Genomic DNA, 25,536 nt, shown 5'->3' with positions numbered 1-25,536 from the left:
AGGATCCATAGTTTAAACGTCTAGCTCCTAACTGGCTTTAAGATGGCTGTTGGCCATCTATTCAAAACTTAATTATTAAATTATAACGTATCATTTGTTAATTACAATATCACTTTAATAACAATAATATATCGTGCATAAACAGAACAAATAATAATAATAATAAAGTTTTTGACGTACACGTAATAATATTTTTTTAATCGGGGTATTTTGACGATACAAGTTATAATAATTACTTTACTAACCAGTAGGTTTTGATGTACATGTATTAATCATTTTATTATCAGGGAAATTTGGCACAGAACAAAGCAAGTTAACAGAATTAATACGAGAATGAGAAGTTATAATAATAATCAGGCTGCTAGCGATTGCGTTTCGAAACCAATTTTGCAGGATAAGTCATTTGACGCGAAGGAATTGCAAAGAAGCCAAAATGTTCCCTTTAACCCCAGTTGATTCCTTATTCAATTTAGGCCGAGCGCCAAAAAGGGTGACACTGAGACGGCCAACACCCCATCCAAACTGATCCGGGTAATTGTGGCTTTTGGTCACGCATTCATGCCGCTCGCCACCAACTCTACATTTTTATTAAAACCAAATTTTCCGATATAAAAGCGTATGCTGACTTCCGAAATATTATAATTCACTCATCGAACTTCGTAGCAAGAACACTCGTATCAACTATCTCTGGAAATATGATCGCCAAGGTATGCTTCCAACGGATTTTGTTCCAAAGGGAAAAATATAAATATTTGGTTTATTAAGGTTGCCATTCTCGCCGCCCTGTTGGGTGTCGCCTACTGCGGAATCGGAGGTGGCCACAGCGACACTTACAGGAAACAAGACCCCCACGGACAGTACTCTTTCGGATACGACATCGTCCGACACGAAGGTGCCAAGAACAGCCGCCACGAGTCTGGGGGACCGGGACACGCCGTGGGCTCCTACCAGATCCACGACATCGACGGCCGATCCAGAACCGTCCACTACGTCGCTGACGGACACGGGTTCCGCGCCAAGATCCACACCAACGAACCAGGAACAGTGCAACACAACTCCGCCGCCGCTTCCTACCAAGGTCCCCACGCCATCCCTTCCCACGGCGGAGTCCAGTCTGGAGGTCATGATGGACAACAAGCCGGATACTAGTTTATAACACGTCACCATTAATTTGTATATACACGCTGTTTTCTTTTTAAAAATCTGTTACTTTTATTTATTTACTTCTCGTTGCAACTTGACATTTTTTAAGAAAGTAAAAATAGTGAATAAATATTTGAACTGTCAATTTTTTTCTCGTCTTTTCCGGAAGTGTTAAGTCAAATATTTTCTTCAAACGAGGAAGTTATTTTCAATAATTTCATCTCCCTCCAATTGCGTCATTATTTTTGTGAAAAAAAGACCATTTTCATAATTTTCAATTGAAACTGAAATTTTTAAAGGTGAATGTTTGATTGGGAAATTTGACTTTGGATGTATTGTTAGTAGATTTAATTGATATTAACCTACTGACTGTTTTGTATATTTGTTAAAACTATTTGAGGGGTAGGCATTACAGCCATGGATGATATGATAGTATAAGGAAAGTAATGGGGAATTTTTGTTAGTTTTTAAAAGCTCAAATTTATTTAATACCGCTTTGTTTGCCTTAAATGCCAAGCTAACTACAATTCCAAAAGGTTAGAAGAGGCATTCGCGTAAGCCATTTGGAAGACATCCAGGAAAGCAATTCGACGTCAAAGAGTTAAGTGTTTAATGTTTGGTCGGACACAATTTTCTAGCGTTTCGATTGTTGATTTAAAGGTACTTATTTATTCCTGGAAGGTCCCAAACCTCAGCGGTACTCCTGCATTGCGGAGGCCTTATTTACGCCACTGCAGTATAGACTATCACTTTGTATCCAATTCCCCAAAATGATGGCCGCCTTGTGTTCGTGACATTGATCTAGGATCTTTGATCTAGGCTTAGCTATCGGTCCCTTGAAACGAACAAGGAACCTTGTGTTCATCGCACGATTTTAGACTTAGGTATCCCTTTCTCTTACAAAGATTCTTACTGGTGTTTTGTAGCTTGTCAGTTTGATATTTTCTCCACTCGATGAATCCCTATTTGTCGCCAATGTTGTGTAGTTAAAGAATTAACGTGGGTTAGGTGAAATATACTATATTTCTTAATTTATTATCAAGGTGGAGAATAAGGTGTTACCTCAACAGCTACATAGTACATAGTAACGAATGCGTAGTTGAGGTTGGGAATTGCGATGCCCTCTATGTTTTACACCGCGAACTACATAAGCGGGATATTCAAATATAAAAAAAATGTTATCCATTAGGCGCTATATAGATATCGAGAACGATGGCTTAAGTGTGACTTAAAACGCCTATTAAGGTAGTTTTTTTTTAAATAATGTGTTTAGTTATAAATTTGCTTAAACTATTACCTATTAAACAAACTAAAACAAGCCACCAAAATAGATTTTAAAATTGTTAAAATGTATGCTTTGGAGTAGGTTCGCCAAGTTTAAGTTTTATTAACATAATAATTAGAGGGTGAACCAAAAATTGCTCTGAACAATTCAAGAATATATATCATAGTTTCATCTCATCTTGGAGACGAAAAGCACTGGCAGGGTTTCCCCTTAACGACGCTGTATTGTCATTATCAAGAGCCTTATTACAGGAAAATACATTTTGATTGTACAAAAACGAACCAATAGAAATACCGATTTAAATAAAAATGACTGATTTCATATTATTACGAAATATTCTTACGCTGGTATTCTATTTATAATTTGCAACCAATATTAATCTAGAGTATCATCTACGGTCCGACTATGATTTTGGTTCGGGGGGGAGGGCACCATACGTTTCGAGGGGGCGTGTCCCCTGTGCCTCCCCCCTGGCTACGCCACTGGACTATGGAAGCAAACAAGTGTTGAATTTCTCAATACTTGAGAAAATCTCCCCTTGAATTTGCTTTTAAGGAAGCGTGAAATATTTGCCTCTGCAAAGAAATCAAAATACCGTCCGCTTTCAAGAACTCTTTTGACGGAAAGGAACTGCAAAGTACGGAAGGGGTCCACCATGAAGAGGATGGAATGTTCCCCCTGATACTCCCTAAAATGCATAGTTGGCATAGTTCCGGCATAGGTCGATTTCCTACCGTAAACATTGCTACTATAGCAAGTAAACCAAGGAGCGGAATCAATATTTATAAGGCGTTGTTGTTTTGTATCAGGCATAGCTCTTTTTGCAGCTCTCTGGCATAGCTCCCTAAAATCGCCCGACGCGACATCGGCCCACGAGAAACGTGGCGGTTTGAATTCGCCGCACTTAGCGCGCGATTCCGAGGGGGATCGAAGTCTTCGCCGAGTAATGTCTGATACAAAACCACAATGCCTTATAAAAAGTGATTCCGCTCCTTGGTTTACTTGCTAAAGTAGCAACGTTTACGGTAGGAAATCGACCTATGCCGGAACTATGCCAACTATGCCACCTATGCATTTTAGGGAGTAGCGTTCCCCCTTTAACCCCGATTGATTCCTAATTAGATTTAGGCCGAGCGCCAAAAAGGGTGACACTGAGACGGCCAACACCCCAGCCAGCTATTTCTGGCTAATTGCGGCTTTTGGTCACGCATCCATGCCAGTCACTACCACTCTACGTTTTTATTCCAAATAAATATATTCGATATAAAAGCGAATGCTGGAGTTCGAAAATTATAATTCACTCATCGAAATTCGTAGCAAGAACACTCGTATCAAATATCTCTGGAAATATGATCGCCAAGGTATGTTTTCAATGGATTTGGTTCCTAAAGGAAAAATATAAATATTTGGTTTATTAAGGTTGCCATTCTCGCCGCCCTGTTGGGTGTCGCCTACTGCGGAATCGGAGGTGGCCACAGCGACACTTACAGGAAACAAGACCCCCACGGACAGTACTCTTTCGGATACGACATCGTCGGACACGAAGGCGCCAAGAACAGCCGCCACGAGTCTGGAGGACCCGGACACGCCGTGGGCTCCTACCAGATCCACGACATCGACGGCCGATCCCGAACCGTCCACTACGTCGCTGACGGACACGGGTTCCGCGCCCAGATCCATACCAACGAACCAGGAACAGTCCAACACAACTCCGCCGCTGCCGCCTATTCCGGCCCACACGCTGTCCCTTCCCACGGCGGAGTCCAATCTGGAGGTCATGATGGACAACAAGCCGGATACTAGTTTAATTGTTTTTCCTCTGAAAAATCTGTTCGTTTATTTTATTTGCTTCTCGTATTACCTGGACATATTTATTTATAAATATTTGAACTCTTAATTTTTTACTCGTCTTTTCCGGAAGCGTGAAGTCAAATATTTCCTTCAAATAAGGAAGTTTTTCTCTATCATTTCATCTCCCTCCAATTACGTCATTCCTTTAGCGAAAAATAATAATATTCAATTGAAACTGAAATTGCAATTTTTTATAAAAGGGAATGTTTGATTGAGAAATTTTTACTTTGGATATATTCCTAGTAGATGGATTTGATATTAGCCCACTGACTGTTTTTATATCAACTGGTTTTGAAACTATTTGAGAAATTGAGAGTAGGCACTACAGCCAGATCAGATAGAAATCAATGGGGAATTTAAGGATTTTATTTAATTCCAGGTGAAATACTGTTATCGTTACCTTATCCTCGTGAACTTGACTTGTACCACTTTTCTCTATCATTTCATATCCCTCCAATTACGTCATTCCTTTAGCGAAAAAATTACCAGTTTCATAATATTCAATTGAAACCGAAATTGCTATTTTTAATAAAGGGGAATGTTTGACTTTGGATGTATTATCAGTAGATTTAATTAAAAATATGAGAGTAAGCTCTACAGCCAAGGATGATCAGATGGTATAACGATAGTAAAGGTGAATGTTTGGATTTTTCCTGAAAGTTATGTTAGGTTAGGTTTCGATTTTTCTGTTGTATTAACGCATTATTTATTAAAAAATTTTCATCATTATTTACATTATAATTATATAACACAATGCAAAATGTTGTTAGCCGATCTAGTAGTGTAATTAGATAAATGATTTATATAAAAACCCCTTAATATGGAATGGGAATCGGTTGAATGGGACTGTTCCTAGGTAACGATCTCTAACTAATCAAAAGCGGACGGTGACCAAAAATATTGTTCCGCCACGGTAGCTAATTATAAAGAAAAAAAAACGCTTAGTAGGGCGATATACTGACCAATGTTTGAAGTGTAATATAAAATTGAAAGTTATAAAACACTAGCTGCGTTTTTGAAGGAACTTATTTTCAAATTGGAGATCAAAAACGCGTGTTCATTCTTATATATCGCCATAACCGTTACGTGGTAGTCATTCCAGCTAAGCATTGTTATTCAACTTTAAGCAGCGTGCCGCTTTGCTGATCAAAGAAGTTTATGAAAAAATAGGTAAACAATGGTGAGGTCGATTAATAGGTGATTCCGAAAAAGATCGGAGGTCACATTTTTTAATTTTCAACGCGAAATCACATGAGCCAAAATCTACTAATATATCAAGAGCGCGCGCCCAAAAAATTAAAAAAAATTTGTCGATATTATATTTCAGAATCACCTAATATGAAAATAATTTAATAAAATTTATTTTATTTTATAGTTTAGAAAAAAAAATGTTTTTCGTTAATTATTTGTTTACATTTGTAGCTATCTTTTCTCAACGTAAGATTAAAGATTGGAAATTTGGGAAAGCAAATCAGACATATGGGTGTTATCAGAAAGCTTCCGTAATCCAACCTCCTAAAGTTAAATAACCTTGGCTGAAGAATAGTGTTTCTTCTATGTATTTATAAAGAAATCTATTGTACAAATCTCAAACTCTTCCTACGAATTGTAAAACAGTTTTAAAACAAGATCACCCTTTGAGATATCTTTGTAGTTAAGTATAGTACGATGTATCAACTGAATGAAACGCCGTTACAATGACGCAAAGTGTTCACAACCAGTTAGGGTGTTTTTAGTATAAATCTCAGTGAAAGCGTTGGTCATTAAGAAAACCAAGTCATGCACTGTCTGTTCAAGTTCAAGATAAATTCTATAGAAATGAAAATGGAATTATCTATATAAATTATATAGAAATGAAAATGGTATTATCTATATAAATTATATAGAAATGAAAATGGAATTATCTATATAAATTATATAGAAATGAAAATGGAATTATCTATATAAATTATATATAAATGAAAATGGAATTATCTATATAAATTATATAGAAATGAAAATGGAATTATCTATATAAATTATATGGAACTGAAAATGGAATTATCTATATAAATTATATAGAAATGAAAATGGAATTATCTATATAAATTATATAGAAATGAAAATGGAATTATCTATATAAATTATATATAAATGAAAATGGAATTAACTATATAAATTATATAGAAATGAAAATGGAATTATCTATATAAATTATATAGAAATGTGGGTCAATTTTCTATGACCATAACATATATTCTCCAGAATTTTCGATATATTTTCTATAGAAAAAGATTATGATTTTATATAAAATAACTAGGATTATCAATAGCTTTTCTATAGAAAATATATTGCTTTTCTACAGAAATACTTGGTATTTTTAATAGAAAATTATTTTTTCTATAGAAGGAATATGGATTTTCTATAAAATAACAGGATTCTTTCTAAAGAAAAAATTAACTGTCAATAAAATAATACCAAATGTTTCTATAGAAAACCATAATGTTTTCTATAGAAAGAATATAAATTTCTTTTAAAAATTAGGATTCTTTCTATAGAAAAGTTTAATAGGCCATAAAAAATAACAAATGTTTCTATAGAAAACCCGAATGTTTTCTATAGATAAGGAAACTAATTTCACGTTTATTAAAAACACATAATGCTTGAAATTATCTTTAATAAAATAAAAAAACATTACAGTTTTTTACGACATTTAAAGTTTATTTCTTTAACTTTACAACTAGGATATTTCCCCAAAGGGTAGCCTAAAAAAATCATAATTTTATCAATATTCTAAACATAAAGACAATTTTCAAATAACCCAAAATTACACACTTACAAAAGATTGCTCTTGTGCGGAGAAATGCTCTTGCTTGACAAATATTTTGATAACTATGATACCTTTAAAGGAATATTGTGATAGATCTTTGCTTAGGCAAATTGTAGTTTTGACAGAACCCAAGAATAAAATTAAAGCCTATCCAGTCACATTCATTAAAAGTAAAATTATTATTCTTGATATGTAGTCCATAATGAAAAGGGATTAAAAAGCTAAACCCTAAACAATTTTGAAGAAATTTAAAAACTTACACCACCTTCGCCCTTTTCGGCTTTCCGTTGCTACGCAACGCGCGTTTTGAAATTTTAATATTTAGGCTTAGTTTCTCATTTCGGTGTAACAGTCGCGAGCCAGATTTCCCGCACGGTACTGATGACTCACAAAATAGAACGAAACCGGTCTGCCGTTTTATTTTATTTAATTTTTCACTCGAAGATCTATTTGGTCCGAGATTCGCGTCTTTATGTTTGCTCGAAGACCTATCGGTACGAGCTATTTGTAAGTTTTTTTATTTCTTCAATTTTTTTAGGGTTTAGCTTTCTTATCCCTTTTCATTGTGAACTAATCTACTTATTCGCGTATTTTATCATTTTATGTCATCCCAGTGCATCTGAAACGCCATGGTCTACGCAAACAATGTGAGTTTCACATAGTTTGCATCCCTACGTTATCAATGACGCAGTTCCAAGTATAGATATATGTACCATGAATAAATATGTAATTTAAGCAAGAATGGAGTCTCAATTTTTCTGGTGTAGAATTCTTAGTAAAACAACTGTTTTAACAATTTCAATCGTTTGTTTGCGGATTTTAATTATTTTAAAATAATTAAGAATTTAGTTTTACGTTAAAAATGGCTAACTGCATTATTAAAAATTGTTCGAGTAGTTCAATTAGAAAGGGCGACCGAAAATTGCCATTATATTCGATACCGAAGGTAAATGTAAAAGGGATCGCCACCAAGGCCTAATTTGATAAACTTTGCGAACTTCTTTTCGTAGATATTTTTGTCATCATTTGCTATTTTATTTGAATAATCCGGGTTTAAAATCTTATCTGGTTTTTTGAAGGCCCAAAACGATATTAATTTATAATTTTTAAAGCATAAATTTAATTTTCGCACCACCAAGGTTTGGGACATTCCGGAAAAAAACTAAGTACCTTTAAATCAATAATCGAATCGTTACAAAAATTGCCTCCGTCCAAGGATGAGAAGCATTTGTCGAGTGCAAAAATCTTTTTAAATTAACGACGCACACGACTCGAAGTTGCAATTCATTAAGAATGTCGCCAAGAACATACTTACGAGGAGACTACCAGAGGTGATGATAACCAATTTTGTTGAAACTAGCTGGGTATGTAGACCTTATGGTAACAGGAAATTTCACCAAGGGAAAAGTTGCAATGGGCATTAGTTTTGCCCTGGCAACCGAAAATGTTTTTGACAACACAGTATGTATATTTTCCCATTGCGAATAACATGGGAATTTAAGCACTTCTAAGGGCCCTATGAAAAATTTCAAAACAAAAAAATTATCAAAATTGACAAATGAAATTAATTTTATGATTTTTTGATGAATTTTGGTCAATTTGATCAAAATATGTTAAAATTGATCAGAATCGGTAAAAATTGAAAAAAGCGAAATATAAAGATAAAAGAGTTGTATTTGCCAACTAATCGCCAAATCGAAGATAATAAATGAATTTTATCAAAATTAATAAAATGGAATTTAGTTGTTTGAATTTGATCAAAATTAAAAATTTTAATTAGAATTATTATTATTATTATTTACAGGGGGGACCCTTAGAAGTGCTCAGATTCCCATGTTATAATATACATACTGTGTTTTCAAAAACATTTTCGGTTGCCATGGCAAAACTAATGCCCATTGCAACTTTTCCCTTGGTGAAATTTCATGTTACCATAAGGTCTACATACCCACCTAGTTTCAACAAAATCGGTAACTATCACCTCGGGTAGTCTCCTCGTTAGTTTGGAACGAAATATATCACGATCCATTTAGGAAGCAGCCTCGAACAGACTAGGATTTGAACGAAAAAAGTAAAAGAAGTGCCACGTGGAATCGCTTTCCTGTATAACTACCAAATTAATTACGCGAATGCATCTTCTAACTTTCTGGATCTCTAGTAAGTTTTACATTTACGGAAAACAAGGTGGTACAAGTCAAGTTCACGAGGATAAGGTAACGATAACCGTATTTCACCTGGAATTAAATAAAATCCTTAAATTCCCCATTGATTTCTATCTGATCTGGCTGTAGTGCCTACTCTCAATTTCTCAAATAGTTTCAACACCAGTTGATATAAAAACAGTCAGTGGGCTTATATCAAATCCATCTACTAAGAATATATCCAAAGTAAAAATTTCTCAATCAAACATCCCTTACAAAAACATTTTAAGGGATTGTTTGGAAAATTCTTGGGAATTGTAAGGTGTTGTTGGGAGTAAATCCTTAACGGACATTTTACCATTGATGCCTTAAGAAACTCTTTAACTATTATAAAGGATAATCTCTTAAGATTTTTCCCTACAGCGTTTCCTTAGAAATTCTTAAGGTATATTTTCTTACGAATATTTTCCGACGTTTTCCCTTGGAAATTCGTAAGGTATATTTTCCGACGTTTTCCCTTGGAAATTCGTAAGGTATATTTTCTTACGAATATTTCCCGACGTTTTCCCTTGGAAATTCGTAAGGTATATTTTCTTACGAATATTTCCCGACGTTTTCCCTTGGAAATTCGTAAGGTATATTTTCTTACGAATATTTCCCGACGTTTTCCCTTGAAAATTCGTAAGGTATATTTTCTTACGAATATTTCCCGACGTTTTCCCTTGGAAATTTGTAAGGTATATTTTCTTACGAATATTTTCCGACGTTTTCCCTTGGAAATTCGTAAGGTATATTTTCTTACGAATATTTCCCGACGTTTTCCCTTGGAAATTCGTAAGGTATATTTTCTTACGAATATTTCCCGACGTTTTTCCTTGGAAATTCGTAAGGTATATTTTCTTACGAATATTTCCCGACGTTTTCCCTTGAAACTTCGTAAGGTATATTTTCTTACGAATATTTCCCGACGTTTTCCCTTGGAAATTCGTAAGGTATATTTTCTTACGAATATTTCCCGACGTTTTCCCTTGGAAATTCGTAAGGTATATTTTCTTACGAATATTTCCCGACGTTTTCCCTTAGAAATTCGTAAGGTATATTTTCTTACGAATATTTCCCGACGTTTTCCCTTGGAAATTCGTAAGGTATATTTTCTTACGAATATTTCCCGACGTTTTACCTTGGAAATTCGTAAGGTATATTTTCTTACGAATATTTCCCGACGTTTTCCCTTGGAAATTCGTAAGGTATATTTTCTTACGAATATTTCCCGACGTTTTCCCTTGGAAATTCGTAAGGTATATTTCCTTACGAATATTTCCCGACGTTTTCCCTTGGAAATTCGTAAGGTATATTTTCTTACGAATATTTCCCGACGTTTTCCCTTGGAAATTCGTAAGGTATATTTTCTTACGAATATTTCCCGACGTTTTCCCTTGGAAATTCGTAAGGTATATTTTCTTACGAATATTTCCCGACGTTTTCCCTTGGAAATTCGTAAGGTATATTTTCTTACGAATATTTCCCGACGTTTTACCTTGGAAATTCGTAAGGTATATTTTCTTACGAATATTTCCCGACGTTTTCCCTTGGAAATTCGTAAGGTATATTTTCTTACGAATATTTCCCGACGTTTTCCCTTGGAAATTCGTAAGGTATATTTTCTTACGAATATTTCCCGACGTTTTACCTTGGAAATTCGTAAGGTATATTTTCTTACGAATATTTCCCGACGTTTTCCCTTGGAAATTCGTAAGATATATTTACTTACGAATATTTCCCGACGTTTTCCCTTGGAAATTCGTAAGGTATATTTTCTTACGAATATTTCCCGACGTTTTACCTTGGAAATTCGTAAGGTATATTTTCTTACGAATATTTCCCGACGTTTTCCCTTGGAAATTCGTAAGGTATATTTTCTTACGAATATTTCCCGACGTTTTACCTTGGAAATTCGTAAGGTATATTTTCTAACGAATATTTCCCGACGTTTTACCTTGGAAATTCGTAAGGTATATTTTCTTACGAATATTTCCCGACGTTTTACCTTGGAAATTCGTAAGGTATATTTTCTTACGAATATTTCCCGACGTTTTCCCTTGGAAATTCGTAAGGTATATTTTCTTACGAATATTTCCCGACGTTTTCCCTTGGAAATTCGTAAGGTATATTTTCTTACGAATATTTCCCGACGTTTTCCCTTGGAAATTCGTAAGGTATATTTTCTTACGAATATTTACCGACGTTTTCCCTTGGAAATTCGTAAGGTATATTTTCTTACGAATATTTACCGACGTTATCCCTTGGAAATTCGTAAGGTATATTTTCTTACGAATATTTCCCGACGTTTTCCCTTGGAAATTCGTAAGGTATATTTTCTTACGAATATTTCCCGACGTTTTCCCTTGGAAATTCGTAAGGTATATTTTCTTACGAATATTTCCCGACGTTTTCCCTTGGAAATTCGTAAGGTATATTTTCTTACGAATATTTCCCGACGTTATCCCTTGGAAATTCGTAAGGTATATTTTCTTACGAATATTTCCCGACGTTTTCCCTTGGAAATTCGTAAGGTATATTTTCTTACGAATATTTCCCGACGTTATCCCTTGGAAATTCGTAAGGTATATTTTCTTACGAATATTTCCCGACGTTTTCCCTTGGAAATTCGTAAGGTATATTTTCTTACGAATATTTCCCGACGTTATCCCTTGGAAATTCGTAAGGTATATTTTCTTACGAATATTTCCCGACGTTTTCCCTTGGAAATTCGTAAGGTATTTTTTCTTACGAATATTTCCCGACGTTATCCCTTGGAAATTCGTAAGGTATATTTTCTTACGAATAATTCCCGACGTTTTCCCTTGGAAATTCGTAAGGTATATTTTCTTACGAATATTTCCCGACGTTATCCCTTGGAAATTCGTAAGGTATATTTTCTTACGAATATTTCCCGACGTTTTCCCTTGGAAATTCGTAAGGTATATTTTCTTACGAATATTTCCCGACGTTTTCCCTTGGAAATTCGTAAGGTATATTTTCTTACGAATATTTCCCGACGTTTTCCCTTGGAAATTCGTTAGGTATATTTTCTTACGAATATTTCCCGACGTTATCCCTTGGAAATTCGTAAGGTATATTTTCTTACGAATATTTCCCGACGTTTTCCCTTGGAAATTCGTATGGTATATTTTCTTACGAATATTTCCCGACGTTATCCCTTGGAAATTCGTAAGGTATATTTTCTTACGAATATTTCCCGACGTTTTCCCTTGGAAATTCGTAAGGTATATTTTCTTACGAATATTTCCCGACGTTATCCCCTGGAAATTCGTAAGGTATATTTTCTTACGAATATTTCCCGACGTTTTCCCTTGGAAATTCGTAAGGTATATTTTCTTACGAATATTTCCCGACGTTATCCCTTGGAAATTCGTAAGGTATATTTTCTTACGAATATTTCCCGACGTTTTCCCTTGGAAATTCGTAAGGTATATTTTCTTACGAATATTTCCCGACGTTTTCCCTTGGAAATTCGTAAGGTATATTTTCTTACGAATATTTCCCGACGTTATCCCTTGGAAATTCGTAAGGTATATTTTCTTACGAATATTTCCCGACGTTTTCCCTTGGAAATTCGTAAGGTATATTTTCTTACGAATATTTCCCGACGTTATCCCTTGGAAATTCGTAAGGTATATTTTCTTACGAATATTTCCCGACGTTTTCCCTTGGAAATTCGTAAGGTATATTTTCTTACGAATATTTCCCGACGTTTTCCCTTGGAAATTCGTAAGGTATATTTTCTTACGAATATTTCCCGACGTTTTCCCTTGGAAATTCGTAAGGTATATTTTCTTACGAATATTTCCCGACGTTATCCCTTGGAAATTCGTAAGGTATATTTTCTTACGAATATTTCCCGACGTTTTCCCTTGGAAATTCGTAAGGTATATTTTCTTACGAATATTTCCCGACGTTATCCCTTGGAAATTCGTAAGGTATATTTTCTTACGAATATTTCCCGACGTTTTCCCTTGGAAATTCGTAAGGTATATTTTCTTACGAATATTTCCCGACGTTATCCCTTGGAAATTCGTAAGGTATATTTTCTTACGAATATTTCCCGACGTTTTCCCTTGGAAATTCGTAAGGTATATTTTCTTACGAATATTTCCCGACGTTATCCCTTGGAAATTCGTAAGGTATATTTTCTTACGAATATTTCCCGACGTTTTCCCTTGGAAATTCGTAAGGTATTTTTTCTTACGAATATTTCCCGACGTTATCCCTTGGGAATTCGTAAGGTATATTTTCTTACGAATATTTCCCGACGTTTTCCCTTGGAAATTCGTAAGGTATATTTTCTTACGAATATTTCCCGACGTTATCCCTTGGAAATTCGTAAGGTATATTTTCTTACGAATATTTCCCGACGTTTTCCCTTGGAAATTCGTAAGGTATATTTTCTTACGAATATTTCCCGACGTTTTCCCTTGTAAATTCGTAAGGTATATTTTCTTACGAATATTTCCCGACGTTTTCCCTTGGAAATTCGTAAGGTATATTTTCTTACGAATATTTCCCGACGTTTTCCCTTGGAAATTCGTAAGGTATATTTTCTTACGAATATTTTTCGACGTTATCCCTTGGAAATTCGTAAGGTATATTTTCTAACGAATATTTCCCGACGTTATCCCTTGGAAATTCGTAAGGTATATTTTCTTACGAATATTTCCCGACGTTTTCCCTTGGAAATTCGTAAGGTATATTTTCTTACGAATATTTCCCGACGTTTTCCCTTGGAAATTCGTAAGGTATATTTTCTTACGAATATTTCCCGACGTTATCCCTTGGAAATTCGTAAGGTATATTTTCTTACGAATATTTCCCGACGTTATCCCTTGGAAATTCGTAAGGTATATTTTCTTACGAATATTTCCCGACGTTATCCCTTGGAAATTCGTAAGGTATATTTTCTTACGAATATTTCCCGACGTTTTCCCTTGGAAATTCGTAAGGTATATTTTCTTACGAATATTTCCCGACGTTTTCCCTTGGAAATTCGTAAGGTGTATTTTCTTACGAATATTTCCCGACGTTATCCCTTGGAAATTCGTAAGGTATATTTTCTTACGAATATTTCCCGACGTTATCCCTTGGAAATTCGTAAGGTATATTTCTTTGGAAATATTCTTTGAGGTTTTCCTTCAGAAATCGCAACAGTATATTTTCCTACGAATGTTTTCTGTAGTTTTCCCTCAAAAAACCCAAACATATATTTCCTTCTCTCTTAAAAAGGTTGGGTCAAATGGTACCCAAAATGGGTAAAATTTTACCCAAAACTATGGTCACTATTGCACCTATCCAAGAAGTTGGGAACCTTAAAATACCTAAATTGGGCAAAAAGTATAACCCAAATGTTTGTCGATCTAAAATTACCCAAAATTTTGGGTAATACAATTTTAAACCAAAAAAAGGGTTATATTCAAAATAGCCCAAATTTTAAGCTTAAATTTTTAATTTAACTCAAATATCTTGGTTGTTTAAAATACCCAATTAAAAGGGTTGATTGAAAAAGTGGCCCAATTAAAAGAGCCAAATATATATTTTTGACCCAAAGAACTGGATTACTCCATCAGTCGTGAAGGTACTTATTCCACCATTCCCAATGTTGCTAACCATTACACACCCAGGGTGCCCTATTTGTGAGCGGTGCATTGAATTTTACAGCAATGTTATTCACCTTCTATAGCATGACGGTCGCTATACAGCAGACAGCTTTTAGGCCCAGGCCTCTATTTGAAGCTCTAACGTTAAGAAATATATTCAGAGTTAATATTTCATTCAATCATTCAAACCGCAGACCATTACCACAAATTGAGCCTAATCAACTCTGTGTAGGAACTCCGTCTTAACTCGGAAGAAGCTGCCGATATCATTAAACTAATATACATCCAGTGAGCAGTCCATTGAGATTTATAGTGAAGTTATTCACCTATTATTGCATGGCGGTCGCTATACAGCAGACCACGTGTATGCTCGGGTTTCCGATTGAAAATCTAACGTTAAGAACTATATCAAAAGTCAAAATTTCAGCCAGAGATTCCAACAGTAGACCGATTCATTTGTTCCCTATTCTCTGAAAGAAATTTTGACATTTAATATAATTTTTCACGTTGGATTTTCAAACAGAAGCCTTAGCATAATTGTTGTCTGCTGTATAGCGACCACCATGCAATAATAGGTGAATAACCTCACTATAAATTGCAATGGACTGCTCACATTTAGGGCACCCTGGATGTATATTATTTAACTCATATCGGCCGCTTCTTCTTCCTTCAGTGTTGATAAGCCCCAAATGGGGGAAACCGATTTTGTGTTAGAATCTCTGAAAAGGAAGTAGAAAAGGTAGAAAATGTACAAAGAATGAATGTAAGTGGAAAAACTAAGTAAGAGCTAATTAAAATAATATAAAAGGCTTTTGTTCAAGTTATCTCCAAAGGAAATACTCTTTGGCAATCTTAAGTAATCTTAAGAAGTTATTCTGTAAAATCTAAAGAAAAATTATTCTTAACATTCTAAAGAAAAATTATTCTTAACATTCTAAAGAAAAGTTATTCTTAACATTCTAAAGAAAATTTGACCCTAAATTCTAAAGAAACATTATCCTAAGAAATTCTTACGAATTTGTTCTTAAGATTTCCTTAATAATTTGTTCTTAAGAACTCCTTAAGGATTTGGTGCAAAGAAATCCTAAAGGAATTGTTCCAAAGAAATTCTTAAGAACGATCTTGGGAAAAAGGTGCCAAATTTACCAAGGATTCCCATGATTTTTCCTTAAGAATTTCTAAAAATATTTCAATTTTTTTTCTTAAGAATCTAAAGGAATATTTTTGTAAGGGTATTCCCTTTTATAAAAAATTGCAATTTCAGTTTCAATTGAATATTATTATTTTTCACAAAAGGAATGACGTAATTGGAGGGAGATGAAATTATAGGGAAAAAACTTCCTTATTTGAAGAAAATATTTGACTTCACGCTTCCGGAAAAGACGAGTAAAAAAATAAGAGTTCAAATATTTATAAATAAATATGTCCAGGTAATACGAGAAGCAAATAAATTAAACGAACATATTTTTCAGAGGAAAAACAATTAAAACTAGTATCCGGCTTGTTGTCCATCATGACCTCCAGATTGGACTCCGCCGTGGGAAGGGACAGCGTGTGGGCCGGAATAGGCGGCAGCGGCGGAGTTGTGTTGGACTGTTCCTGGTTCGTTGGTATGGATCTGGGCGCGGAACCCGTGTCCGTCAGCGACGTAGTGGACGGTTCTGGATCGGCCGTCGATGTCGTGGATCTGGTAGGAGCCCACGGCGTGTCCCGGTCCCCCAGACTCGTGGCGGCTGTTCTTGGCACCTTCGTGTCGGACGATGTCGTATCCGAAAGAGTACTGTCCGTGGGGGTCTTGTTTCCTGTAAGTGTCGCTGTGGCCACCTCCGATTCCGCAGTAGGCGACACCCAACAGGGCGGCGAGAATGGCAACCTTAATAAACCAAATATTTATATTTTTCCCTTTGGAACAAAATCTATTTGATGCATACCTTGGCGATCATATTTCTGGAGATAGTTGATACGAGTGTTCTTGCTATGAAGTTCGATGAGTGAATTCTAATATTTCGGACGCCAGCATTCGCTTTTATATCCGAAAAATGTGGTTGGAATAAAAATGTAGAATTGGTGGCGACTGGCATGGATGCGTGACCAAAAGCCGTAATTAGCCAGAATAGGGCTGGATGGGGTGTTGGCCGTCTCAGTGTCACCATTTTTGGCGCTCGGCCTAAATGCAATAAGGAATCAATCGGGGTTAAAGGGGAAACACAATTTTAGCACCTAAACACATATATTTCCTAAACATATTGTTCAAATCGTCTAAAACCTAAATGCGTAGATGATTTTTACATTAACACCAAGATTGTACACACTTAAATAGTGTCACTAAACGTTTATTTTGGAAACGGATGAGAAAATTAAACTTTTTTCTAAACATGCGGTTTCAATTGTGAACTTATACATGATGAGTAGGTAATGTAGTGCTTAGTCTTTAATAATCGTATAAGTTAAAAATTTTAATGTTTAGAGTTTTCGTCAAGGTAAATAAACCGCCATTTTTAGTTCCACAACTATATATATATATATATATATATATATATATATATATATATATATATAGAGGGAAACTATTGTTTTCGTCAGAAGTGTTGTTGTGGCTGTTGTTGTCGTCCCCATTTGCAACACTTTCCATATCTTTCTATACTTGATAGGGTTTCCTCTACCCGTAAAACCAATTTCGCTGGTTAAAAGTAGTTAGCGCACTCTTTTAATTTCGGATCCGTTTGAATTTTAAATTTCGATTCTTCTTTATTCTTTATTACTGCTATATCTCTACATTGTGTGAAAGTTTCAGCTCTGTCAGATAAATAGGGGGCGCAAATCCTCCCTTTTCCGATTGTGGGCGTTGATTTACGCACTCTAATTATTACCCAACTGAGTGACTAAAAAATTTAATTTCTTTTGTAAAATATGTATTTACATTATATCTAATGGTGTGCCAAGTTTAGGTGCCCTAGAAAAATTAGGGGCCCTTGGGCGCCGCATAAACCACATTACCGCTGACGTTCATTTTTGCCTTACGAAAGTTCCCAAAAAATCTCCCGGAGAATGGGTTATTAATAAGTTAGTTTCTATTGGATTTGAGATACGGGACCCAAACTTAGAATACAGATAAAGAAGTTAAAGTCTGACGCTATGCTTAACTCTTTTTTCTTCATATTTACTATTGGGTTTGAGATACAGGTAAAGGTGGTTACGTTTGGCACTAAGCTTAACCATATTAACATCCGCCAAGGCTTATAGATTCTATACGAATTTTCTTCGTAGTTTGGATTGGATTTGAGATACGGTGCGAAACTTTTAATACAATTAGGAAGCTGAAGTCTGACCCTATGCTTAACTCTTTTAACTCGCGCCTACGATTGACACTATGTTTAACTATATTAACATGTGCCAAGGCTTATACCTTATAGAGCCTACACTAATTTTCTTCGTAGTTTGGATTGGATTTGAGATACGGCGCTCATATTTTTAATACAAGCCTGGCGAGCGCACGTGGATTTCTAAAATGTTTCCCATCGATATCAGATGTGGAAATAAATTAAATCATAATAAATAAATTAGTAATAGTGAGTGAATTACCAAATTTTACATGAAAGAGCTCTTGATTTTAACATTTAGATAAAATGTCAATAATTATAAAGTGTATATCTGATTTTTTTTGTATAAGCCTTAATGTATAAGGTAAGCACTAAACCTTGGCAAGATATAATGATTACGATGTTAATAAATACAGTAAAAAGTAATCAAATGAAATTTTCTAACTTTGATAAAATAATATAATATTGGAAATTTAAGGCTTACTCTTAATCAAATATTAATGTCATTTAGAATCTAATTTTATGATGAATTAGTTATAATTTAATTTCCCAACAAATCATGGTTTAATTAACAAGGTGATTTTCAAACCAAAAAATGTATTTATTTTTCAATAAGTAAACAAATTGAAATGATTTCATACCAAGAATTTTTGTTGAATGACGTTTCTTCAAAATCGGCTTTTAAAATATCTTATAAATATTTAGAATTTGTGGAAAAATAATCATTAAACACACTAATCCAAAAGTATTAGTTAGATATTTTTATGGAAAACAATGCAAGCTAAACACGTTTAAACGCTATACATCAAATCTAGCAAGCTAAACACGTTTCAACGCTATACATTAAATCAAGCAAGCTAAACACGTTTAAACGCTATACATCCAATCCAGCAAGCTAAACACGTTTAAACACTATACATCCAATCCAGCAAGCTAAACACGTTTCAACGCTATACATTAAATCAAGCAAGCTAAACACGTTTAAACGCTATACATCCAATCCAGCAAGCTAAACACGTTTAAACGCTATACATCAAATCCAGCAAACTTAACGCGTTTAAACGCTATACATAAAATCCAGAAAGCTAAACACGTTTAAACGCTATACATCCAATGCAGCAAGATAACACGTTTAAACGCTATACATGTAATCCAGCAAGCTAAACACGTATATGTGTTTGAAACCTATACAGCTTCAAGCCTAAGCATGTTTAAAAACTAATTACGAAAACAATAATCATGTGTATGTTCTAAACACAAAAGTTATTAAACGTGTTTGAAACGTAAACATATTGATTGTAATCGTATCAAAAACCTAAACACTTTGTGTTTTGTTTTCTCTTATCCGAACCCTACTCTAACTACTTATTAGTTAGTTGATGGAAAACACTCGTTAAAATCATAACCAAGTTTATTAAGTGATCATGGAACTCATACTGCGTGTTGTACAATAAAATGTTTCAATATATACACAATCGTTATCGCGGGAACACTTTTTTATAGAGATAACTCATTGCCTATGATTAAGTGAAAAAACTCAATCTATTTTTTCTATTAACAATACATCTTCTCTTTTTTTAAAAACAAAGAAAGAGACCCTATTATGATACTGTCTTTAGAGTCCCAATCTGTCCGGTATTTTCCGATTCCGTTTTGGCCGTCCTGAGATCATCATCGTGACTTGTACGTGATTGTTCGCCTCTGGTTGCGTCGGTGTTTGCTGACTCGGTCCTCGTCTGATGTCGGTACCCTTGGAATGATTCTTTGGTTCCGGTGGTGCATCTCGTGGGCTGGGCGATGGGTTATTACGTTCGTCTTGCCCGGCGTTACTCCTGTCGCTATCTGGACCGTTCCTCGCTGTGTCTGCCAATGTTGTCAGTGATACTGTTTCTGGACTTGGAGTCGAGCATCTCTGCGTCGCTGCTGGACGCCCTTGTTCTGGAACCTTTCTAGGGTTGATGTTCGGAAACTCGTATGTGACTGTCTCGTCAGTGTCCGTTTAATTATCCATGCGGTTCAGGATTCCTCCAACTGGTTCTCGAACTGGCCTCAGGTGTCGTCTGTTTCTCCTCCAGATTCCCCCTTCTTCCAGCCGAACGTTGTAAGACCTGGGAGCCACTTCTTCCAAGATTTGACCTTTGTTCGCCCAAACGCCTTGTTGATTTTGTACGCGTACGACGTTGCCGGGTTGAAGTTGCCCCAATTATTTGCCTTTGCTCCGCTGCTTCTGTTTCGGCGGTTTCCTCTCTTGTTCTTCTTTCTGCAAAGTTGGCAGGCGTGTTCTCAAGAAACGTCCTATTAGCAGTTCCGCTGGTGATTTTCCCCCGTCCAACGGAGTGTTCCTGTAACTCAACAGGCCCAGTTGAACGTCTTCGTTAGAGTGCAGTGCTTTCTTTAAAATCCTCTTCGCAATCTGGACCCCTTTTTCCGCAAGACCATTCGACTGTGGATACTTTGGACTTGACCTCGTTGTCACAAATCCATAGCTGCTTGCGAAGTCACGAAACTCCTGTGAGTCGAACGGTACGTTGTCGGACAAGACTTCCTGCGGAATGCCATGGCGACCAAAGATTCTCTTCAGGCTACTAATAACGACCTTCGCCGATGTTGTCTTCACTCGCTCCATTTCGATGTAGTTGGAGTATGCGTCTATGACAACCAGAAAATTTTTGCCTGCGTGATGACATAGGTAAGTGGCGACTCGGTCCCACGGCTTGTCAGGTGTTTCTCGAAGTATGTACGGCTCTTGTTGTTGGGCGTATTGGTACATGTTGCAAGTGGAGCATGTCTTGCATTGGTCTTCTATCGCCATGTTGAGATTCGGCCAGTATACTGACTGTCGAGCTCTTCGACGACACTTGACTATGCCCAAGTGTCCATCGTGGATGACTTTTAGTATGTGCTCCCTCAGTATTTTCGGAATTACGATTCTAGAGCCTTTCAAAATCAGACCATCGACTTCTGTGAGTTCGTGTCTGATGCTGGCGTAGCTTGATATTGCTCTTTCCTTTGATGTCCACCCGCCCTGTATCTGCTGTCGGACATTTTGAAGTTCAGAATCCTTTCCGGTTTCGATCCTGAGACGTTCCATCTTTGCTTTCCCGAACGGAAGTGATTTGACCACCGAGTTGATATGGATCTCGGTTTCTTTGCCAATTTTTTCGTCTTCCCCAGGCTTCAACGGAAGGCTGGCTCTGGATAGGGCGTCTGCAAGGACTAGACTTTTCCCCGGCGTGAATATCATCGTAAAGTGGTATCTCATCAGCTTGAGAAATAGTCTCTGGTGGCGAGGTGGGACTTCCGCCAATACTCTCTTCTTCATAGATAGCAGGGGTTTGTGGTCTGTTTCCAGGGTCAGCTCCTTTCCATAGATATAATTGTGAAATTTCTGACATCCGAATACAAGGCCCAGACTCTCCTTCTCAATCTGCGCGTATCGGGTTTCCACCGTGGTGAGGGTTCTCGAGGCGTACGCTACTGGGCACCAATCGTCCCCATGCCGTTGCATTAGTACTGCTCCCAGACCGTTTTTCGAAGCATCGGTCGAAATCTTCGTTTCTTTCCGTGGGTCGTCGTACCGTAGTACTGGAGATTTCGTCAGGATCTCTTTTATTCACCTCCACTCTTGGTGGTGTTCCGGGAGTATCTGTAGATCATCTATGTCCTTGTTCTTGAGGCTGCGTAAATGCGTCGTGTGTGCTGAGAGGTTTGGAATGAACTTCCCCACGAAATTGACAACACCGAGTGCACGCTGAACCTCTGCCTTGGACGCTGGCGTCTGCATCTCCAGTATCGCTGCGATTTTCCTGGGGTCCGGCGCTACCCCCTTCCTCGAGAGGATTTCTCCCATGTACGTGACGCCGGCTGCTTGAAAACACACTTCTTCACATTCAGGGTCGCTCTTGCTTCCTTGAGCTTTGAGAGCGCCATTCTGAGATTGTTGTCATGCTCCACCGACGTTTTCCCCCAAACCAGAACATCGTCGTGTAGCGGCCTTGCACCGGATGCGGAGTCAAAGATTTGGCTAAAGTGTTTGAAGAAAATTTCCGGCGCTGAAGCAATTCCGAACGGTAGCCTTTCGAAGCAGTATCTGCCAAACGGAGTGTTGAAGGTCGTAAGCAGCTGACTCTCCGGGTCAAGCGGAATTTGGTAAAAGCCAGATGCCGCGTCCAGCTTGGAAAAGTACTTCGCCCCTGCCAGTTCTGCTTCAATTTCTTCTTTAGTCGGCAGTTGTTGATGTTCCCGTCGTATGTTTTCGTTTAGCGTCTTCGGATCCAAACATAACCGTAGAGATCCGTCTTTCTTCTCTCGTATCACCAACGGACTGACCCAGGGCGTTGGTTCATTTACCTTATGGATAATTCCTTGGCCTTGCAACCTGTCCAACTCGGCTCTCAATTTCCCTCGTAATGAGGACGGTATGCGCCGAGGTGCCACTATAAACGGAACGGCATCGTTTCGCAGTTGAATTCGGCACGCTGTTCTTAACCGTCCGATTCCTTTAAAGACTTCCGGAAATTCTTGAATTATTTTGACTCGAAATTCTTGTTTACCTTCTCCTGGAAATTGAGCTTCTCCCGTTTCTTCGTTGGCCATTTTCTGCACGTCGACTTCGTAAATCAGCTTCACCAAACCCAGGTGGACGCATGTTTCACGTCCCAGAATTGGTCTTCCTCCCTGTTCGACGAGGACCATTTTGGTGTTCACTGTTGCCGTTTTGACTTTCGCCGTGACGTCGATCTCACCGAAAGTAGTGATTTTGCTTCCCCCATAAGCAGATAAACCCACCGTCTTATTAAGTTTGGGTCTGGGTACCATCGTCTCGTAGTAGTCCAGCGGCAGGAGGTTGGCTTGGGCTCTTGTGTCTAGTTTAAATGAAACGGTAATGTCATTGACTTGTATTGAAGTCTTCCTTCTCCCGGCCTTCTACGGCATCGATGATGAACTCGTCATCGCTCTCATATTGTTGAATTGCGTCAACCTTGACTCTTTTACAACTGTTGGCGAAATGATGCTTTCCGTTACACTTCCTGCAGGTCTTCCCGTACGCTGGGCATTTCTTGTGGTTATGCGACCCCTTGCATCGACTGCAATCTCTGACAAATCCCGTGTTGGAATTACTCGGCTGCGACGGCTTGCTATGGCGTTGTCGATTTTTCTTCCCGAACTGACCGGAGCTCGAATTTCGCTGATGCCTCGAGTCATCTTTCCCTCTGTATCTGGAACCTTCGCTTGTTATGGCATCGACCTTTTCGAGATTCGTGGCACTCCCGGTCCAGTTCTGCATTTGCTGCTGCATCGTCTCTGTTGCTTGGCAAAGCTGTACCGCCCGTTTCAATGTAAGGTTTTCTTCAGCCAGAAGCGTTCGTTGTACCTTCTGATCCAGCACGCCATGCACAATTTGATCTCTAATGAGCGAGTCCTCTAGGTCACCAAATCCACAGGTCTTTAAATCGGAGATTGACGACGTACTGTTCGATTCCCTCCTTTCTTCTGCATACGACCCCGGAAGATGAATCGTTCATATGTTTCATTCTTCTTGGGTGTACAGTATGCCGTAAACTTTGCCACTGTGTTGTCGTATGTCTTTGGAACTGCGGTCGTAAAGACGAAGGTGTTATAGACATCGATCGCTTCTTGTCCAGCCGCATGCAGGAGTGGAGATAGCTTCTGTGCATCAGTTCTGCCGTCTCCAGACGCTGTCGCCGATTCAAAGAGTTCATACCGTGGAAGAAATACGCGCCATGCCTGTTCCACGTTCCCCGAGAAGAGCAGTTCCGGAGGTGCCTTGAGCCCGTTCATCGATGAGTGACCAGAGTGCCGGACGTGTTGAAAGGTGGTTCACGATTCTGACACCATGTTTTGTTTTATCTTATCCGAACCCTACTCTAACTACTTATTAGTTGGTTGATGGAAAACACTCGTTAAAATCATAACCAAGTTTATTAAGTGATCATGGAACTCATACTTCCTGTTGTACAATAAAATGTTTCAATATATACACAATCGTTATCGCGAGAACACTTTTTTATAGAGATAACTCATTGCCTATGATTAAGTGAAAAAACTCAATCTATTTTTACCTCTCCGAGGGGACAAAGTCCCCTAGGAGGGGTTATACAACGACCGTGTCTGTCTGTGGGTCTGTGGGTGGGTCTGTGGGTGGGTCTGTGGGTCTGTCTGTCTGTCAGGACTGCGAACGCGTTCGAATTTTCGGTGCAAAGTGTAATCACTGCGTACGCAGTTTCTCAAAGGGTTGGCAAAACCACCGGGTGACGGTGAGCGTTAACGGATGCATTTGCGGTTTGGTTTGGATGGTGTTTTTTCGCTCACCGTCGTGACGGTTTGGTGTATTACGTTTTTGTAATGTTTATGCGTAGGTTGTGAGTGTTGAATTTGTTGTGTTTGTGTTCTGATGGTTGTGCATGTTGAGTCTGTTGTGTTTATATGGGCGTTTTCTCTCCAACTTCTTCTTAATGACTTTGGGACGGACCGAGTGCTGAGTGTAATGCTACCTCTCAACGTCCAATGCGCCACCCAGGTTTCGAACCCAGACCATTCGGCTTGGCAGTCGAGCGCTCTACCACAGAACCACCGATAGCTGCTTAGATTCACTGAAATTAAGACAGGCATCGTAAGCATAATAGGTAATAAAGTCTTTTTTTATTAATGAATTTATGAAGGCCTAATCTGGTATTTTTTAAAGGTTAAATCTTGTTTTAGCGCAGTCAGCCGAGATTAGAGGGTTAAAGGGTAGACCCTGTGGGTGGTCCACTTTCTTAACGACCTATATATAGTTCTGTTAATTCAAAGGAGATAATTTAACGTTAATTGCTTTAAGAGCTGGCGGTTTGTCAAGTGGCTCTCTGTGCTTTGTTGATGGTAAGGTTTTTGCTTCTTGTAAATACATTTGGTGTGGATATTTGGATATCTACGATTTCTAACGCAGTCAATGATTTCTTGGGTGTGCGAGTCATTATATGATATTGGAAATTGGACGGCATTGGTCTTTTTCATGTGGTATGCGTCACAACGTCAACAGGAAGTGAACGAGTCGTCCACTACCAGATATCTACGAAATCTTCATCAAGGGCGAGTGTTGAAATAAAATGAGCGTTAAAGATTCGGCAAGTATTTCGTAAGCGAGTAATTCCAAAAAGCCTCTGTAGATATTTCTTTCATTAAAATTTGCTTCGTATTATATTTAACTGATAAACTTGTTCTGTAAAAGGGTTTAATTCAATTGTGCATTGTTATAGTACGTCTAACTTACTGTTGTAACTACTTAACTTATGATATTCTGAATAAATTAAAA

At 37.4% G+C, this 25,536-nt stretch overlaps 5 protein-coding genes across 5 annotated transcripts in view; 3 read left to right on the top strand and 2 right to left on the bottom strand.

The window, feature by feature from the left end:
* The window catches only part of LOC149925924 (uncharacterized), a 107,049-nt gene extending 106,231 nt beyond the window's left edge, over window positions 1–818 (top strand). Inside the window, exons 12-13 of the transcript XR_016476872.1 lie at window positions 616–707; window positions 766–818. The gene's annotated coding sequence lies outside the window, so the exon portion shown is untranslated. The remainder of the gene's footprint in view (window positions 1–615; window positions 708–765) is intronic.
* LOC149925923 (adult-specific rigid cuticular protein 15.7-like) lies at window positions 696–1,149 on the top strand. The gene is made up of 2 exons (XM_090161823.1): window positions 696–707; window positions 766–1,149. The coding sequence occupies exons 1-2, from the start codon at window positions 696–698 to the stop codon at window positions 1,147–1,149; spliced, it is 396 nt and encodes a 131-aa protein (XP_090017949.1).
* Window positions 1,150–3,757: 2,608 nt separating this feature from the next.
* LOC149925922 (adult-specific rigid cuticular protein 15.7-like) lies at window positions 3,758–4,231 on the top strand. Its single transcript, XM_090161822.1, has 2 exons — window positions 3,758–3,789; window positions 3,848–4,231. The coding sequence occupies exons 1-2, from the start codon at window positions 3,778–3,780 to the stop codon at window positions 4,229–4,231; spliced, it is 396 nt and encodes a 131-aa protein (XP_090017948.1). The 5' UTR covers window positions 3,758–3,777.
* Window positions 4,232–16,390: 12,159 nt separating this feature from the next.
* On the bottom strand, window positions 16,391–17,054 carry LOC149925921 (uncharacterized). Its single transcript, XM_090161821.1, has 2 exons — window positions 16,833–17,054; window positions 16,391–16,774 (listed from the first exon to the last, which is right to left on the bottom strand). The coding sequence occupies exons 1-2, from the start codon at window positions 17,052–17,054 to the stop codon at window positions 16,391–16,393; spliced, it is 606 nt and encodes a 201-aa protein (XP_090017947.1).
* A 4,780-nt stretch (window positions 17,055–21,834) lies between these two features.
* On the bottom strand, window positions 21,835–24,023 carry LOC149925920 (uncharacterized). The gene is made up of 4 exons (XM_090161820.1): window positions 23,723–24,023; window positions 23,145–23,645; window positions 22,194–23,086; window positions 21,835–22,152 (listed from the first exon to the last, which is right to left on the bottom strand). The coding sequence occupies exons 1-4, from the start codon at window positions 24,021–24,023 to the stop codon at window positions 21,835–21,837; spliced, it is 2,013 nt and encodes a 670-aa protein (XP_090017946.1).
* Window positions 24,024–25,536: the final 1,513 nt, after the last annotated feature.

Source organism: Leiobunum rupestre, chromosome 10 (assembly GCF_980474605.1).
Source record: "Leiobunum rupestre chromosome 10, qqLeiRupe1.1.hap1, whole genome shotgun sequence".
NCBI lineage: Eukaryota > Metazoa > Arthropoda > Arachnida > Opiliones > Sclerosomatidae > Leiobunum > Leiobunum rupestre.
This window is presented reverse-complemented; position numbering and strand designations above follow the sequence as displayed.